Genomic DNA, 19,766 nt, shown 5'->3' with positions numbered 1-19,766 from the left:
AATGAGCACATGTATATTTTGGTTCATAAATTCCATTTGATAATCGAACAAATATTCTACACAATTTCGTTTCTCAGGAAGTTTAATATTTATTTGAAATGGTCTCATTTAACATGTGGTTGTCATTTTGAAAGTAGAAAAAGGCGCCAAACCTAAAAGGGTGGGGTTTTTTTGTATTTTTTTCGTATATACTGTTCATGTAACTTCTAGCTGCTACAAACTCAGCACACTTGTTCCGGTGGCTAAAAACTGGGCACATGGTTTCATGCAGTGTAAATCGTGAAAGGTACAAACATGTTCAGTGACATCAAAAGTATTTATCTGCCGAGTGTTAAAGTGGCCATGTGGATGGGGAATTTAGTATTTATTTTTGGATTATCAATTTATAAAACATTTTTATCATGGCTTCCTACTTGAGAAGTCATACAGTTGATGTTAATGGCGTGTCAAAGTTCATCATTAAACGCATTCTCGATAAATATATGTCATTGCATTTTCACGATTTTTGACTTTTCAAATGTCTTCTACCAATATGAAGTACTTGTTCAGTGCTGTACTTGAGATGGCAAAAATCGATAACTGTAAACATGCCTGAGTATATATATGTCAACCTATTTTCGTTTTTTACCCCAAACCGCTCTTTCATGCATTCTGTTTTCTGAAGTGGCCAATAAATTGCACAATACAATACAATACAATACAATACAGCAAAATTGTCACGCTATTAAATCTTAACATTAGTATTTTGTTTGTCTTTCTCTTGCCGTTATCACTCTTGTCAGCAGCTGCTATTTATCAAAATGCCTCTTTAAGAGCCTACCAGATACTCCAAGTACACACGTTGAATTGTAACAGGTGTCTGCTTTCAACCCGGCATCGATATATACATGTACCAAGCTGTTTACTATGGTCTTACACTGAAAAGCATTATTGGCCACATGTCATCAGAAGCAGTCCAAGCTAACCCCCCCCCCCCTCCCCGGTCCCTTCCTTGGGAATGGAGAAATAACAACACTCAAACCTGTCCCTGTTTTGTACTGGGTTGTCAGTCACGTAACAGGGAAAGAACAAATTTTCGGCGACGCTGTGTCCTATTCAGTTTACACGTTATTTTATTCCATGTGTATCAGAGCGTTATCCGAATCAGCTTTGTAGTCTGATGGGGAGATTCATGACAGTTATAAAATTTCGTACATGGGTATAAATGTCCGTGAGGTGATGAAATGTATCATAATTTAGGAGAAAGGTGTAAATATTTTCGTGAAATTTGAATCGTGATCTGATGTGAGTAAACCATAAGACAGAATATTATTTTCTATTCGAGTTGGGGGGGGGGGGGGATAAATGACCAGGGGGTAACGGGAGGGGGGGGGGCAAATTAGAGATGAAGGGAAACGGGCCTAGAACCCCAGAATATCGAAACATTATAAACATAAACAATCATATACAAGAAGTCTATATGGGGTTTGGTTAATTTATCATTAAAGGTTATCAAACATGATTTATATTTTTCTGACACTGGTATATTTGGTGACCCTCTGACCTTTTATCCAGGTTATATCACTTGTGGTTGAAGGGTGAAGGACTTTTTACTTTTCTCTATGAATTGTTATGCTCTCGTATACATACAGACTACAGACTACCTGCAAGTTTTGCAGTCAACTGTGTCTGTCACGGGGTCTGTCAAGGGGTCTGTCACTTGCATAGAATATTGTCCACTGTACAGACCACCTGCAAGTTTTGTAGGTACTGTCTCTGTCACTTATAGACTTCATTGCATAGAATACTCCCCCCCCTCTCTCTCTCTCTCTCTCTCTCTCTCTCTCTCCCCCTCCTCTACAAACTCAATGCCGTGATCATATCAACTTGAACAGATTGGTTCCTTAATCTCGACATCTATGTATCAATATATCGATCAATCGATGACTAGTACTACCACATTCCACACTGGTTCAACGACCGTGGGTTGCCAAACTGGTATAGTTCAATTTAAAGAGGCCATTGTACTAACGAAATAGTTTACGTACCTATTGTGGGGTCACTCTGTCCGAAAGGTTGGTCAAATAGTATCTACTGAACTTTGGACAATAAATTCGCCATAAATTGGAACTAGTTCGACGAATACAATTATAGAGATTTGAGACGTCTTATGTATTCTTTCGTAGTCCACTGTGTACATATTCATTGTACGACTACATGACAGTAGGCCTATTGTATAAGATAACTCACATCGATATGTGTTTAAGAGAAGTATTACAGCAATGTACCATACACCAGAGAACAACAACTGTGCCCTACAGCAAAATACGAACTCAAAGTACCAGAAAATTTGTTACATTTTGAAAATGATCTGTTGGTGAAATATACAATATCTACACAGATATACTATACTAACACTTATAGACTTATGGATAGCCTAGCTGTCAAACCCTTGCGATGAATTGTGTTTGTTTGTTTGTTTGCTTGTGTTTGTTTGTTTGTTTGTGTGTGTGTGTGTGTGTGTGTGTGTATGTATGTATGTATGTATGTATGTATGTATGTATGTATGTATGTGTGTATGTATGTGTGTATGTGTGTATGTATGTATGTATGTATGTATGTATGTATGTATGTATGTATGTATGTATGTATGTATGTATGTATGTATGTATGTATGTATGTATGTATGTATGTATGTATGTATGTATGTATGTATGTATGTATGTATGTGTGTCAATGCAACACTCAACCTCAATTTGTGTAATGTTTGTAGAACGTCATTAATAGTTATGGTGGGGGGGGGGTACTAAAAAAGTATGTGTCAAAGAGGGGGTTACTCAAAAAATTTCATAATATACGATTCATTTACCGTATGAGAGAGAGAGAGAGAGAGAGAGAGAGAGAGAGAGAGAGAGAGAGAGAGAGAGAGAGAGAGAGAGAGAGAGAGAGAGAGAGAGAGAGAGAGAGAGAGAGAGAGAGAGAGAGAGAGAGAGGGGGGGGAGAGACTTTTAAAATTGTATGCAAACTATAGTGTGTGATGTTCCAACATGGGACCTTCTTCCTAACAAATCATAACCCTGTGCTCAGTATGGACGCAGTGCATTCTAAGACATTTACAGGTCTATGTTAGTATATGTGTACGTATATATATTAACTTGTGTGACGTAGTGACACCATCAGACGTTTTTAAACTGAGTGATATTAAGAACTATAAGGGGCCAGTTTGTACCTCATAGACTTTATTCATGTCTTTATACAGTGTGATTACCTCTGGTATTTTTTTAGAGCAGATCGATAGAGTTCAACAAACTGTTAGATTTGAAAGACTCAATATAGACTATTAAACATGTGAACCGACTCTTTCAAATACAATTCAAATTTCATTGTATTCTACCGAACATAGCTACCGTATCTACAGTGTAATTACAACCCAAGACGTACATTGACCACTGGCCTCTATAAATAACATTCTATTCAGTCTCTGTGTGATTTAGCAGAAAGGGACCTAAACTAACAATTTGTGATTTCATAAGACGTGAGAACAAGACGCCAGTGTGACATATTTTTCTTGAGAAATGTTAAATGCACGAAGAGGTCCGGTACACACAAACACAGAGAGAGAGAGAGAGAGAGAGAGAGAGAGAGAGAGAGAGAGAGAGAGAGAGAGAGAGAGAGAGAGAGAGAGAGAGAGAGAGAGAGAGAGAGAGAGAGAGAGAGAGAGAGAGAGAGAGAGAGAGAGAGAGAGAGGGGGGGGGGATATTACTGGAAGTCGTGTACATAATGTATATATAACATCTAACGTAACAAAGTTCTCTGTCTCTAGAAAGAAAAATCAGAATTACATTTAAAGGGTGCTTGGTCAGCCTCTAACAACCATTTTATCAACAATAGCCTGTACTCTATCATCTCTTTATCTAAATAAGTTATAAGTTGTCGTCCTTCATTTTGTCTGGGGTTCTTTATAGTGAAATTAAATTCAGTGCATAACTTATTGGACCCAGTATTTCCAAGTCTTGCCACCAAATTTTCTTCACTGCCTTTTCTACTTGTAACGAGTTATAACGAAATCTGTGGTATCATTTTGAAGAAACTGGGCAAGAGCATTGCCAATTTGATTGTCGGAAGACCAGCACTTATTCTTTAATAACAAGTCTACGTATTCTAATAATATGAATACCGCTAATTCGTGGTATTCGCTAGCTACTCACGTGATGTTTAGACGTGCCAAGTTTTACCACCGCATGCCAAATGATGTACAGCGCATGCGCAGTGTGTCTGAATGCGTGGGATGGCACTTTGCCACCACTTGCCATATATGTCTTACTAGGGTAATAAGTTCGTAGAAACGAGTCCAAATTCAAGGAAATAAGTGATAAGAATAGTGCCAAGTATGCCCGGTATGCAACACACAATAGCGCCGATTGATAGCATGATTAATACATCGAAAGAATGAGGCCAGAAGGCAATTGACATGGTTTGCTGGTCTTTGGTATCCCCCTAGTAACTAAACGTAATTGGAACACCTCAAGGGTCACGTAAAGTTTATCAACATAGCGATGCACGCACGAATCAAAGTGCGAAAAACAAGAGGGTCTTTAATCATATGACAAACTTTAAAGACAAAATGATTTTGTAGATTTGCCACTAGATGGCGGTATGCAACATCAACATATCGCAGTTTTGTATACCGTGTACTCGATTCTCCTGCGATCTCCGGCTTCGACATACCTTACACCACTATAGTGAATATAAATGCTCCCAGGGACAGATACAGATACCAATTTACGTCAGTTTGCCTCCTACAACACGGAAATACATGATACAGTATACATATATATGCTCTTAGTAGCAATGTACTATTAGTGTAGTATTTGTATGGGAAATGGTAATTTTTTTTATAAAACAGGGAAAACCTGGGACCCTCTTGTTCCCGGGCTGATCACACTCTTTTTGCAACACAGTACCCCTCCCCCTAAAAAACAAGGGGGGGGGGGGGTAAGACAAGGTTTTTTGGAGCTTATTTGCAAATCTTAAGGAAATCTAAAGATATTAATACAATCTTTTAATTGTATATCAGTATATATTTCAGCAGAAAACCACACCAGTGAAAAGAGTGATAACACATTCATATTGAAATTTAGTATTTCACTGTATTTCAAAACGGAGTTAGTCTACGAATAATGTTGAATGACTTTTGGATGTATAACGTCATGCTGTAACAAAGTACACCGTGTTTTATTTTACATTAAGGATACACACCAGTCTTCATCTCCCAAACATTAACAAACAAACAAACAAAACACATATTTTGTTTTATTTTGTTACTATATATTTAATAATATTTGATTCACGAGGGAAAACTACATTCCTGGTAAATGGTTGTCCAATGATGATACATCAACTAACAGTTTATATTGCTAGTTGTACAATGGCTGACAAAATGATTCTGAAGCTGGTCATCCAAAGCTCAGACCACTAAATAGACTAAACTCTATTTAGTGATCTGAGTCCAAAGGTAATATGAAGGTTGACAAACTCATTTCGTTACTATCATCAAAGTTGATATTAACAATAGGTCATTCTAGGCTGCAAACAGGAAATTAAGATTACAGCGCCCTCACTCAAATTGGCGGTATCATCACCTCATTGTACAGTTTCTTAAGAGCTTTGTCCCTTGGTATTCTGTAGAAGTGTAAATCAGGGATTTTTTTTCATATTATTCAGACATCGAGGAAAGTAACAGTGTTTTATGATTAACCAAGTAACCTATACCATGTATACCCCTAGGTACACACAGACAGGAAGTAGAGCGCCACCAAGGCAAATTTTGAAAAGGCCTATTGGTCACATACCTATTTCAGTATTTTAACACAAGTTCATTTTCATATTAGAAAGTGACTATTGAATGTGTACCTTACAACTTGTGGCCTTTGTGTATTTGGTATTGTGAATAGACCATTAGACAAAACTGAGTTTACATAACAGCAACACAACAGAGTGACTATTTATATGATGAGGTGAGACCTGATATAAGAAAAATCAGTTTGCTCTGAGAAAATGTTGACACTTGCTGAAAACAAGGGTCTTCAGGGCGTATTTTTTATCAAGGTGTGCAAGACCATTAATTTCTTTTATGTCAAGATGATCAGCTTTCTAAATTCAAACAATTCGGCTCAAGTCACGTTTCACTGTATCACTTACTTTTATTTGGACATGATAAAACACATGTGTTTTGCTTTTCTTTGTTAATGTTCAAATTTTTTTTAAATAATAAACAAAAGCAAATTCAACATGTATCATACCATGCATGAGCCAGGTTCAACAAAAAATATAGAATATATATTCTGGTCATTCTATGTCACGACAATGTGCATTTACATCACTGGTTCTGCTGTGTTTGAAATATTGTGTCAAAACGCTCAAAATTGCCATTAATTTCCCCGATTTTTTCATATATTACTGCCAATGGTATAATTATATTATTCCCCAATATTTTCCTTCATTCAGCCGGAAAATACTTCTCACCTAAGGGTTGTTACTACTTTGTCTAGTGACTCAGTGACAAAGGCCCCTCAAGTCACTGATATTTTTCTTGGCTGAACAAAGAAAAATATTGGGGAATAATAACTAAAAACCTCAACCAAAATCAGTACAATTACCAGGAAATATTACAGGATAAATTATGGACAGGAAAGGCACACTTTATTTCTACGATATTTTTAAATTCTATTCTATTTTTATACAACATACATAACTACTTGATAATTCTATTATTTTATTTTAATTTAAATTTACATAAAGTTTGCATGAATACATAATGAGTTAATAAATCAAAACATGCAACCCTCCTCTAGCTAGGAACATAACAATATAGTACTATCACTTTGTCTAACCTACTCACCCCCATTTTCTAATGACATATTCCACAAAACAATACAACTGTTCAACTACTCACATATACTGGGGGTGACTAAGTCAAGAATTTTGGCAGCATTGTAATGTAAATGACTGAAAACTTACATGGCAACCCTGTACCAGTATGTCAAGTTTTCCCCAATGCAGTCCATTGATAAAAATAATTTGCATAAAAAAATGGCCGAGTGCATAAATTAAAACAGGAATATGCAAATTATTTGCACAGGCCATGCTACTCACAAGAAATCATACTTTTGAGTACAAGTATCTCCCCTCACTACATTACAGACTTTATTTTACTCATTACAGGACAAATTCTTAATAATTTTGGATGAAAAGTATTAGTAAAATACAATACTCATTCAAAAATGTTGTCACCCAAATAATAAATCAAATCAATCAGAGATGTTGTGTTTTCTAGTTGTAGCTGCCGTAATTAATTGGCAATTTCTACCATCCCAAAGTTACACAACATATATTTTGTTCGGATATATTCCAAGGATATATTCCCTCTCAATTCTTAGTACCTGTAATATCATTTTACCTCATGCTCACGGGTCAAAATAGAACAAGCGAGTTCTTCATGGATGCCTAGATAATGGATGAGTAATGCCTGGAGTGAAAGTCATGGTGTTGACTCCAAAAATTGAATGTTTGTTATTTTTATGAGCCTAGGGGGTCAAATTCTAATTTCAGGTAACGAGAATTGAGCACTTAAAATTAACATGTCTTTCAAAATGTTGAAAATCACTTCAAAATTGACAAAAGTTAGGATATACTAGCAGTGCTTGTAATATTTGATTTGACGACAATTAAAAGCAATTCTTGTCAGCTTCTAGTGGCAACGTAAAATGTAGCCATGAACACGTCATGTGGCGTAATTAACGCAACTAAGTCCAGCTTGTTGGGCCAATGAAGTACCACACGACACAAACAGATATTTTTATGTAACAACAAAATCCTAGAATTGTTGCAATCTTAGTGTTCGACATATCCACTGACAGACACACAAACCATCAAAAATGAGCTTGCAGCATAGCAGCTTATTTCTGCCAATAAATTTCAGTCTGCAGTGAAAAAAAATATACACCAACACAGAACTACAAAATTATGTCGGAATTAGATTCATCTACTCATACCCAAAGAATTGAGTTCATACAAAGGGTAAAATACATAATGCCTTTAAAATCATTTCTGATATGGAGTTAGTGAAATGCCTTGCATCAATATCAAATTATCCATGTAATTTGAACAAATTTTTTGTTCCAACTTGCTTTTTTTTCAAACCCTCAAGTATTACAAATTCAGTTCTTGTTGTTGAAAGGTTTTTTTTCGCGGGGATGAAACGGTTCTGGGTGCATTTTGGGTTATATTTTTGTTATATTTCAAAAACAGGACAGGTGGATTTTATATAATAGCTACTCATTTTAAGACTGATTTTGTGCCCCCCCCCCCCCCCCCTCCCCTCTAACTACCAGCATTGGAGTAAAACATACATACTAACATGTAGTTCATTTTACGGACAAAATGTCTCACAATTTTCTTTAAATTTGAAAGATTATGGAAATTTGCCTCTTAAAAAATGACTGGATCCCGTTTTGATAACCAGGCGTTGCACATGTATGAATTAAACAAAATATTAAATCTATTTTGTATAATTCAGCAACCACATATGTGAATTGTCGTTACTTTTCTGGAAACCGGGATATGGGGTGTCATTTTCTGAAATATCAATTTCCACAGTTTTACCACCAATGCTGAGAATTTCCATATCCTCAGATATATCCATAGGCTGCTGCTCAATCAGCAACCATTTCTCTCTCTCGCTATCATCATGTTGAAAAATCTCTGAAAAATCGGACTCTGTTTTATCCTCGGGTGCATTTTCTGCCTTGTTATCTTTATGCAACCATTCTGAAAACTCTGGTTTGCTTTGAAAGGTGTCGTCATTCCCGTCCTGAGGTGGGAGGGTATATACACACTGAGGTTTCAACCATGGGGATAATTCAGAACTGGTTTTATCTGTACACGTTATTCCTTTCAAACTAGTTACAGACATAGCGCTAGTGTCGTTGCTTTGACAACCAGCCAACCAAAATGTGTTGCTCTGAGGGCGGGATTTTAAATACTCTTCCATAGGGGAGAAAGAATGGAGAGTTTGACACTTTTCAGTAGTGGCGGCACAAAGCAGCCAATCAGAGGCACTACTAGCATCAATGACGTGGAAATATTCCAGAACCGCACTCTCTTTTGCTTCCTCAGATGAGCTGTCACTCATCTTTGGCTTCAGAAGCCAATCGGAAGAGCTGTTAGATGCTGTCTGATACCACTTTTGGAGTGGATTATCCACTGCCTCTGATTGGGCAAATTGTGAGCCCATACAGTGTGTATCACACACGCATTCTGATAGGTGGTGACACTTCTCATTTGCAATACACATACTTTCTAAGACCAGACCATCGGACTTGTCTCTTGTGTTCTTGTCTTGTCTTCCTGAAGCCAGCCACTTCTCCTTCTCAGATTGTAGATCTTTGGAGTACTGGCTAATTCCATCACTGAAACATTGGAGTGTATCCAAATCTTCTATATCCACTTGCTGCAATAGAAATATCATAAATCATTAATGAAAATATTCACCATTTTCTATTTTAGAAGACGCACACACAGATTGTAGAGTCACATTTATTCTGCAGTTATATCTGTAAGTCCCATTTTGGATTGGGATTAAAATCTAAATATGAAATGCGGTTGTTTGGCAGAGCTGTACAAAACATTGACCCAAAACAAAAGAATGACTCTACGTAATCACTATTAAGATAATACTGCAAAGCTAGATATTTGCTAAGCAAATAAGACACTCTCAGTTTGACCACCCTAACGTGGTTGCTATGAATGCAATGGCTCACGTGGGATCTCGTGAGATCTGCTGCGAGACAACTTATTACTGTATCATAAACCTTTCATGCCTGTCAAATCATTATTTTTGTGTCTGCCACACTGTACCATAAAGCATCTGTAGAAAAGTGAAGGTGCCCAGTCACTGCCCCAATCTCAACTTGTCCCACTCTGAACTCATCTCTATTTCAATTCAAACGCTACTATTAGAATTCTTCTTGTGAATTTTGTTAGTGTTTCAAATTTACTCTTGACTTGATGCTGCAAAGTATATATTTTTACACAACAAACAGAAGCTATACTGCAAACAGTCAGCCCCTCTGGCAAAAATGTATCAGTCAGCCATAGTACATACACGTACTTATCTGCAGCCAATCGATATGGGACTCAAAACCCATTCAATACGACCTTTAAATACAAGACTGTAATGTTATAACAAGTTTGGTTTCTGGGATGAGTTGAGATTGGGACATTTTTTTCTGTCTTTTACATTTTGTTACAAATTCAGAATGGGGCAAGTTAATATTTGGATGAAGTGTTTGTAAATCAACCTACCCTAGGCAAAGTAATACCAGCTGTGCAACATCCAACACTGGCTTTACACTCAGACTTCTCAATCTTACTGTCTCCATCTTCCTGTCTTGCTTCATACTTCCACAGCCAGTCTCTCACATCATTGGACGCTTCCCTGTTGAAAGAAAACATGAAGATATGCATCAGTCATGAGCAATGTACGAAGACGACTCTCTAGTTTGATATCAGGGTAAGTGGTAAGTAAGGCTAAGGTAAGTAAGGGCAGGATAAGTGGCAGGCGGGCTTGTGACATCTCGCTAAACATTAGAAGTATAATTCATCACAACAGTAGTATATGAAAAGTTGTGGAAATTGTAAATACACTGACAGAAGCAGAGTGCCCTCTACACCAATTCGACATGCCACTGACACACACAATTTTTAGTGATGCATCAAAATTTGGTGTTCCCCTATCTCTTACTATGTGGTGACTCACAAGAAGTGCCAGTTTTCTCATTTTGATTCTCAACAACAAAATTTGGCTATCATTAGAGAGCACACTGGACAGACGACTTCTTTTTTCACTTAAAACCATATAAAATATGGCAGTAGATTAGTTTTTTTGGTAAAACTGAGGGATGTTGGGTCTCATGTATGTATTGTGTACAAATAGCTTGTTTTATAACTTAAGACAAAATGATGGCAACTGTGACAGTGGGGTTAATATGGGTCTAGTTCCTATACGGTATCGTTACCATTTATACCTCCACTCACATAGTCTAGTTCCTATACAGTATTGTTACCATTTACACCTCCACTCACAGTATAGTCAAAGTCGTTACTCTAGAAGTCCTGAGATGCATGAGATGTAATTTAAAATTCATCCACAGCCACCCACACAGTCATTAACATCATGTCTTTGTTAATCAATCACAAAATTCTAATCAATAACACAGTCCCTCATAAAGTTAGTGTTTATTGGGGCAGTTATGTAATGTCCAAATATGGTATATTTGTCAGCTCAGGATGCTACTTATACACTGTTTACATCACTATAGCAGTTGGGGTTCACTGATTGGATGAACAACTTTTTGTGCTGATTGGGTGACTTTGACCAGACATGGTTTAGTTAGAGACCACATTGGCACCCAGACTAGGTTAATAGGGGTCTTTTTCACAACTTTCAGATGAGTTCGGGGTCATTTGCTGTGGGTTTTTTATGACATCCAGTGACTTAAACATAAAGATCTGCTTGGGTATCAATACAACTCACCTGAAATACTTCATGACAGAATAGGGGTAGTCTTTACCATACAGACAGGTTGCACGCATTCTGTCAGCATGTAACAACCACTCAGTAGTAGGGGAGGCAGCCACTTGTTGGAAGTATGGATACATCTCGAAACGTTTCTCCTCCATTTCCTCGTCTTCATCAAGCATTCTGGTACTTGCAACCGCCAAATCACTTCCTGTCTTGGTTCCTCCCAACAGAGAGAACTCGTCCTCGGTGGTCGACTGGTTGCTATGGTAACCAGTTGGGACATGATGTAGCCATTTGTGGACGTCTTGGATCTTCTGTCCAGGGGGAGACTGAGATGCCTTGATAGATGTATGGTATGGTGGAAAGGTGATGTTTGGTACGGTTTCAACCGGTGAGTTGGTTGGAGTTGGGGCTTTCATCAACCAATCTTCAGTGGTTGAACGAACACATGCCTAGGAAATAGACAAGAGACATTCAAACAATTATCCAACATGTTTTGCAATACTTAGATGTCATTCCCCATTATTTTTCTTCATTCAGAGTGACCTAAGGAGCCTTTGTCACTACTCATCTTGTCTAGCGACTCATACTGTAGTGACAACCCCTTAGGTCACCAGTATTTTCCGACTGAATAAAGAAAATTATTGGAGATTAACATAATTATACCAGTGCCAGTAATATCAAAGTAAAAGTGGGGAAAGTGATGGCAATTTTGAACGTTTTGAACACAGCAGAACCAGTGATGTAGACACACATTGTCGTGACATAGACATGCGTTGTTATGACGTAGAACGATCAGCGTGCATTGCATAATGAACATTATTCAGATAATATAGCCAGGCTTACATGGTGAGTGTGTAAATGGGTAAGGTACCACACACACATACACTGAGTATATAATAAAGTCTGCAGTCCTGCATTGTCTAGTTAGGCAGCACGGGTGAAAAACACAATGCCAATCACTGTGCCCACTAATGAAACACAACAATTTTGTGTTGTGGGTGAAATCAATAAAACTTTGGTTTTCTTACAAGTCGTCACCACATAGTAAGAGATAGAGGAACACTAAGTTATGGCGCATCACAAGATTTGCTGTGTCAGTTAGTGGTGCACGAAGTTGGCAAATTGTTACCTCCTTTGACCAAATTTTATGCCTTTATTCTTGGAAAGGTAGAACACATTGCAAATATTCAAACAGTGATACGAAAACTTTGAACATATTTGAAAATTTAAGTTACAAAATACTACTTTTTGAAATACGTTCACTACAACATTCGGCACACAGTATGACTACCCCAGTAGCTAAACTTTGCAACTCGACAATGACAATATACACTGAAATTACCTTTTGTTTCTGTTCTTGACCTTTCAGTTCTTCCAATGTCTTGTACAAGATATGGTGATCTAAATCCTCGTAGTCTTCAAAGGGAGATGGTAGACTACTACTGGGAAAGGTTGGATCTGTGAAAGCTCGTTCCTGGTTCACACTGACACTACGGGAATCTACACGTCCGAAGTCATGGATCTGTTCCCGTAGTTTGGTTCTATCAGCACGGAAGCAGATACTAGCATTCTCCTCAGGATTCAGATTCAAATCGGAAAACCTGTAAAATATAAACATGTACGCATAGAATATTATAGCTGAATGTTCAGATTGATGTTTATTAGGTCGATATAATCAAACATACTAATCACAGACATGTAGAGAGAAAATATACACCTCTTTTTAAAAAAAAAAAAAAATGTTTTGTGATGTACCAAAATTTTTGACCTCCCTATATCTTACCATGTGGTGATGCACAACAAGTCAATACCACTTTTTGATAAGTTTGGTCTCACGACAAAATATTCTGACTTTTATCAGATAGCATACTGGGTATAGCAGCAGTGTAAAGTCACATTTAACATTTGTAAATAACTTTGAATTAATCATCAACTGGGCTATACAAAATATACTAAAAAAAAGTTTATCAAATTCTGTAGATGGTGCTCTTTTTGGAGTTTGATAGAAAATCGTGTCTCCACTAAAAAGATAGGAGTATTATCAACTTTTTACGTGCATATTTTAGTTGTTATTGTTGGACCTTCATAAAAACTGTACTATGTAGTAACCAGTGTGTCCTCTTAATGATAGCCAAATTTTGTTGTTGTGAGTCAAAATGATAAAAACTGACATTTCTTGTTTGTCACCAAATAGTAAGAGATAAGGGAATACCAAATTTTGGTGCGTCATTAGAAATTGTGTGCGTCAGTGGTGCATCAAATTGGCTTAGAGGGCACACTGGTAGTAACATGTGATAGGAGAGTGATGGAAAAAGTCTGATCCTTGTACATTGTATTTGTTTATTCGAGATAAAAAACATGATTTAGTACTTCAGATAAAAGTCACCCTGCCCTTGCAGGTCAGTCTAAGGGTCTTATTGATGATACAATTAATTAAATTGATAAAAGGGGAAGGACAGTTTAGTCAGCTCATGAAACACTTAGGTTTAGACTGACTTATAAAGTGATTTGTGAATGCATTAGAGCGGTCTAAGACAAACGCAAATTAGTTCATGATTGTGGGGCTGTTTAGAATCTGACACAAACTTTAGAGCCACCTGAATTATTCACAACTTAATGTGAATGCATTTAAAATTGACTGTGTTCCCAAGGACGCCCTAACTGATGATATCGCTGGAGTTGTCGATATAGGACATTCCAGACAGGAATTGAGAAAACAGCACCCTCGCTCAATTTTGGGGTATCATCACCTCATAGTACCGTTTCTTAAGAGCTTTATCCCTTGGTATTCTGTAGAAGTGTAGATCAGGGATGTTTTTCGTATTGTTCAGACATCGACGAAAGCAGCAGTGCTCTATGATTAACCAAGTAACCTATACCATGTGAACCCCCAAGGTACACAAAGACAGGAAGTAGAGTGCCACCATGGCAAATTTTGGAAAGTCATATTGCTTCAGTACATGTACTTCCAAATACATGTACATTATTAAACTACTGGTCATCAGAAAGTTGCCTCACATCTCCCAATGTTTTCTGAGTTCATTGTATGTCATGCATACAGATTTTTACAATCAAACAATGTACCGAAGAAAGAAAATTGGCCTAATTTATCAAAAAATCTGGCAGCATTCCAGAAATCTAAGTTTCTAAAATCATTGAAATTGGTGATACGATGCAAGTAGGATACAAAACGTACCTGCTTAGGTTTTCCATGAGTTGTCGTTCAATACCTTTAGGATCTGCATCGGAATGTAATCCCTCAGTATACTGCTGTGCATAGGTGACACAATTCTTGAGGGACCCAAGACACTGATTGAGTCTTGCAAGCTGATGACGTAGAGTTTCCTCCTTTGCATGTTGAACAGTTTCCACCTGGTTCAACAGCCATACTTCACGATTACGCAGAGCTTCCAGTTGACGACTGACGCAGCTATGGATTTGACCTTTGACCTAATAAAGCAATTCAAAGCTCTTTATAAGTAGTGGATTTTATATCATTTCAACTGACACAGTAGTTTCACAGAACATTTTCAAAAAATGCTGGAAATCCTTACGCCTGTCTTTACATGCATATGTCATGTTGGGCACATTACGGTGTGAAAAACAGTTGCTTGGCAGAGATATAGAAAGAATGGGCCATTCCAGACTCCAAACAGGAAATTGAGAATACAGCACCCCGCTCAAATTGGGGGGTATCATCACCTCCTAGTACCGTTTCTTAAAAGCTTTGTCACTTGGTATTCTTTAGAAGTGTAAATCAGGGATGTTTTTCGTATCGTTCAGACACTGAGGAAAGCGGCAGTGCTCTATGATTAACCACGTAACCTATACCATGTATACCCCTAAGATACACACAGACAGGAAGTAGAGTGCCACCATGGCAAATTTTGGAAAGGCCTATTGGTCCTGAACAAATGAATGATTCTATCTAATCTCATGGTTTAATTCACAGCCATGGGACTCAAACATTGGCCTTTAAAACTCAGACATTTACCTCCAATCCATTAGTTTTCAGGTTACGTTTAGTATCCACAACTTGATGAATGGCGTCTTCTAGCACCGCAATAGTGTGCTTCACCTCATTAATCAATCGCTGGTGTTGACTGTCTTGTATGCTACTCATGGTTGGAGGAGTTCAGCTCAGACAAGCTGCAAACAAATAAACAAGACAGAGATGGATTTGATGAGATGGACGTCAGCTCAGTCAGACGAATTTTACTAGACTGCTAAGATCTGTGTTCAGCTAAGCAATACTAAGCAGCAAAGAGATAAACTTTGTCAGGCAGTTTTGTTTATAACACAGGACTTAGCTAATAGATAAGATGGGACCCTAAGATACGACAATTGATAAGCTAGTATTGTCTCCAAAACGGGTTTGTCCCATTTTCTAGGACATACTTGTTAATCTAGCAAACAGTCTGATTCAGAAAAGAGACCAGTTTTGTGTTTTGTCGATGTGAACAAAACATGATTTCAGCTCCCCTCTCCTATCAGTGACTATAAAAAGTACAAAGGCCCCCCCCCCCCCCCCCCCCCCCCGTCTTTCTGTCAAGTTTGCATCTCGTTAAGATCAGACTAAATTTGAGTGTCAGTTTTCATTTGATAACTCTCTTTAATTTCTATAAACACAGACTCGGGCATGGTATTAGAAGATGTTACAACCATTCGATGGTTTGTGATCTAAGTTTGCACAATCACAGAGAACTTTCTTTTGAGACCCTACTGTAAACAGATGGCGACCATTGACAGATGCTTGTTTGGTACAATACCACGAGTTCCGCTTACGAACAATGAACTGCCATATCCAATATCTCATTGTATTTGGGGGTGGTAATCTGAACTTTGGCACAGTGCATGACAAACAAAAAAAATACTGAGCACTGGTGCCACAACTTGAATATTACGGTAACCATGACAATCTCATGTAGGGATTTAATACTCATTAAGGTAACTCTAGGGAAGTTGTTGATCACACTTACATCTGATTGTAATTGGTGTTTGAAAGCATGCAAAAAAATCAAGAAAAACCATAACATATACTCATTTTAGTAGCAATATAAGCACATATATTGAAAATAAAGTAAAATTAAATCACTTTATACATTTTTAGTTTGATATATCTCACATCCTGACAATGACAGAATTAATAGACTTTTCCTTCATGCTATTCAAATTAGATTAAGTGAACTATGCCTAGGGCTTCTATTTTCACAACCTATGATAACTCATACTGCATAAAATATACTTCCAAAAATGACAGAAACGTGATATCATGATATATTTCCTGTCCCAGGCACCAGTACATTGAGTACTGCATATTATCAAACTTTACACACACGAAAAATATGAAGAAGGGACCTTCCCTTTATATATATGCAAATAGTTTGTTTTGCCGATTCTCCACCAGTTGGTTGCGATAGCGGAAAACTGCACAATGGGAAAGCCCCTTTACTGTACGTAAACAACATTCATGCAAACTGTATATTTTGTTTACATCATAGTCGCACTATTTATTTTGTTTACTTCTTTGCCCCTTTCACTAAATGTTAACAGATTCAGTAGAAAGGTTCTCCTTGACCTCCCCAGCACAGTCTTACAAGAAGTTCATATCCTTACAGTGCTCCCTGTGAGGTCATGAATGACCTTCAGTAAGGTCATGTGATCACATTCAAGTTCATTGGTACACATCATCTTACCACTTTCAATGTTTTGTCCTAATTCTGATGACCAATGTCTGCTCTAAAATTCACCATTGCTGTTGTAAATGTTACAAGTAAACAACTCAAATGGAAAACTGAAGGATGTGCTAACATTTGAATGGTCTAAAGTTACAATAGACAACACTACCTTACAAGTCATTTCACATCTATTTACAATAAACCAAGTGCACATGGAAAAAAAATTCCTACAAGAATTACAATTTTCGAAATTCTCCCATGGTGCACTTTTTTCAAATGTTCCATTTTAGTTGCTCCCATTGAAACTGAAGACACTGACAGCCCCCCCCCAAAATAAATTGTTTCTTTAATAAATATTTAAAGCCACATTACATTATTCAGTCACTATTTGTTTTCAAAAAATATATGAAAACTCAGATTTGATGAAAAAATACACAATTTGAAAAAAAGCTAATTACAACAGTGTCGTGTACATGTATCTGATTCAAATGCACTAAGAAATCAAAATTATTCGTAAATAACAGTATATTCTTGCCATTCTGGGTTATATAATATACTCACAAAAAGGCCTTTGTTGACAAATATAAAACATGCAAAGTGGCATATTTCTTGTACATACTTTGGTTTAAATAGGGAAATTAGATGATATAAAAGTTAGTGCATGAAATATAAAATTATCGAAAGACTCTTCCACTTCACCGTGTCATTTCTCATTCCATACATTTTAGTGAAAACTATTTCTCGAAAATTAAAAACACATACATAGAAATTCAGGGTTGCTTCACAATAGTTATTCTTTTGACAAATGTATCTGTACTAACATTAAATTTCGTTAATTTCATTTACTTACTAATCTTTGTACAAAACTTGACCTCGAATTGTCAAATCGTCAGTCAGTGTGTTTCAGATCATGTATCGTAGATTATTCTCTTCAAATGTTTTGATTTTATTTGTAAACGGGACTTCCCCAAATCGAATCTAAAACATCAAGCTGACGATATGAAACTGAGAGTTGTACGTAACATTTTAAAATAGTAACAATCTTCAATAGTATAGTCAATCAATGGCAATGCATATGTTTTGATGGTCGCCATTTTCTTACATTCCACCCGCACGTATGTTTTGCTAAATCGGCTTATCTCCCGAAATGATCACACTTTTTTATTTCTTTATTAGTATCTCACGAATGAACTTACGGGATCAAACAGGTTCCTCCATAAATAAATCCACTATTACTACAACAGACGACTTGTTATGTTTGATCACCGAACGGTGGGTGGAAACTACGGCAAGACAAACAAAAAAGACTATGGGCTTCGTGGACATTTAATTCATAGCCGGTTTTAGAGGAAAATTCAAGGCGATCGGTTGCCTTTCCTTCATAACGACATTTACTCACGATAACTAACATTCATCTAGAAATCTAACTTGAAAAAATATCACAACAAATGCTAAAATAACATACCAAAATCTCACCTGCAATATGTCGTTCTGTACTGTATGTCCTGCTGGCCGGTACTTTCGTGGCCGTATGTCACATGGTCACCGCTACACCAATCAGATTACACGTTACATCATAATCTATCCATATCGACTTACTTGAGATAAAGGAAGCATTGCCATTTGACAATACAGTCAGGGTTCACAGGAACTGTGTCAAACCTACACATCAGACGAGAACAAGGCTGCTGCGGGCTGTATTTTTTTTATTTATAGGAACGCAATGAATATTCATGACCCGCTGTGCAAGTTATAACATTTATTTTCCACACATTTTTTGGCGAATGCAAATGTAGAGCAAAATCACAAAAGGCCATAGAAAGTTATTTGTGTTGCAGTGTTTCATTTACGACAAGACTTATTTAAGATATTAAATTGACCAAAGAAAATAATATAAACACCTTTGTGAAATATACTTCAAAATTGCACATTCCAAGTTTTAAAGCTCACCTGAATAATTCGTAGGAAACAATTGTTTAACCTGGTATCAATTTTATATCAAATGGTTTTTGATATGTAAATACTTTGCAATTAACATATTATATCATATTTGGTTAGTCTATTTATCACAACCACTGTATCATTTCTTTTCGTTCTTCTCTCTCAATTTATTGTGCAGTTACACACTTGTACCGTTTTCTTGAAGATTATATCTTGTCAGGGTCACACTGGCCAGATTCGACCAGTTCAGATCGAACTATTGCTGTGGTCCTCACCAGATATATTGTCATGATAATGTACACACTTTTTAAAAATTCTTTTTGTATCCGGCGAATAAATCAAATCATTAAATTCAGTGCAATTCAACACAACTCCCAAAGACTATACTTTCAGAGTAAACAACTGACAACCTCAGGACCTCCACTCCCACCTCGTTCTCCCTAATATCTTGTCACGTTGCCCCCCCCCCCTTTTACTACTGTGAGACCTGCTTTTCTCCTTACACCCCAACTAACACTGCATTTCACTGATATATCATGAAATTACTTTACAAGGTGGTAACTGTAGGATTTGGAATTGGT

At 37.1% G+C, this 19,766-nt stretch overlaps 1 protein-coding gene across 2 annotated transcripts; it reads right to left on the bottom strand.

Annotated features, from left to right (window-relative positions):
- Positions 1-5,310: 5,310 nt before the first annotated feature.
- Positions 5,311-18,773, bottom strand: LOC144452050 (nuclear receptor coactivator 4-like). 2 transcript variants are annotated; one of them, XM_078143060.1, is made up of 7 exons: positions 18,721-18,773; positions 15,561-15,715; positions 14,763-15,016; positions 12,909-13,167; positions 11,576-12,015; positions 10,345-10,477; positions 5,311-9,490 (listed from the first exon to the last, which is right to left on the bottom strand). In XM_078143060.1, exons 2-7 carry the CDS (start codon positions 15,687-15,689, stop codon positions 8,540-8,542), a joined length of 2,166 nt encoding a protein of 721 aa, XP_077999186.1. In that variant the 5' UTR covers positions 15,690-15,715; positions 18,721-18,773; the 3' UTR covers positions 5,311-8,539. The 2 variants fall into 2 exon arrangements, with proteins under 2 accessions (XP_077999186.1, XP_077999187.1); XM_078143061.1 differs by having other exon boundaries at positions 18,710-18,768.
- Between the last annotated feature and the right edge of the window lie 993 nt (positions 18,774-19,766).

Source organism: Glandiceps talaboti, chromosome 22, assembly GCF_964340395.1.
Source record: "Glandiceps talaboti chromosome 22, keGlaTala1.1, whole genome shotgun sequence".
Taxonomy (NCBI): Eukaryota; Metazoa; Hemichordata; class Enteropneusta; family Spengelidae; genus Glandiceps; species Glandiceps talaboti.
This window is presented reverse-complemented; position numbering and strand designations above follow the sequence as displayed.

What these genes read in the sequence shown, in the direction of transcription:
- LOC144452050 (XM_078143060.1), bottom strand. Translation starts at nt 15,689, where the DNA reads ATGAGTAGCATACAAGACAGTCAACACCAGCGATTGATTAATGAGGTG. An exon ending in CTCATGGAAAACCTAAGCAG is followed by an intron (nt 13,168 to 14,762) that starts GTACGTTTTGTA and finishes TATATTTTACAG; the next exon opens with GTTTTCCGATTTGAATCTGA. An exon ending in CTGGTATTACTTTGCCTAGG is followed by an intron (nt 9,491 to 10,344) that starts GTAGGTTGATTT and finishes TTTCTATTGCAG; the next exon opens with CAAGTGGATATAGAAGATTT.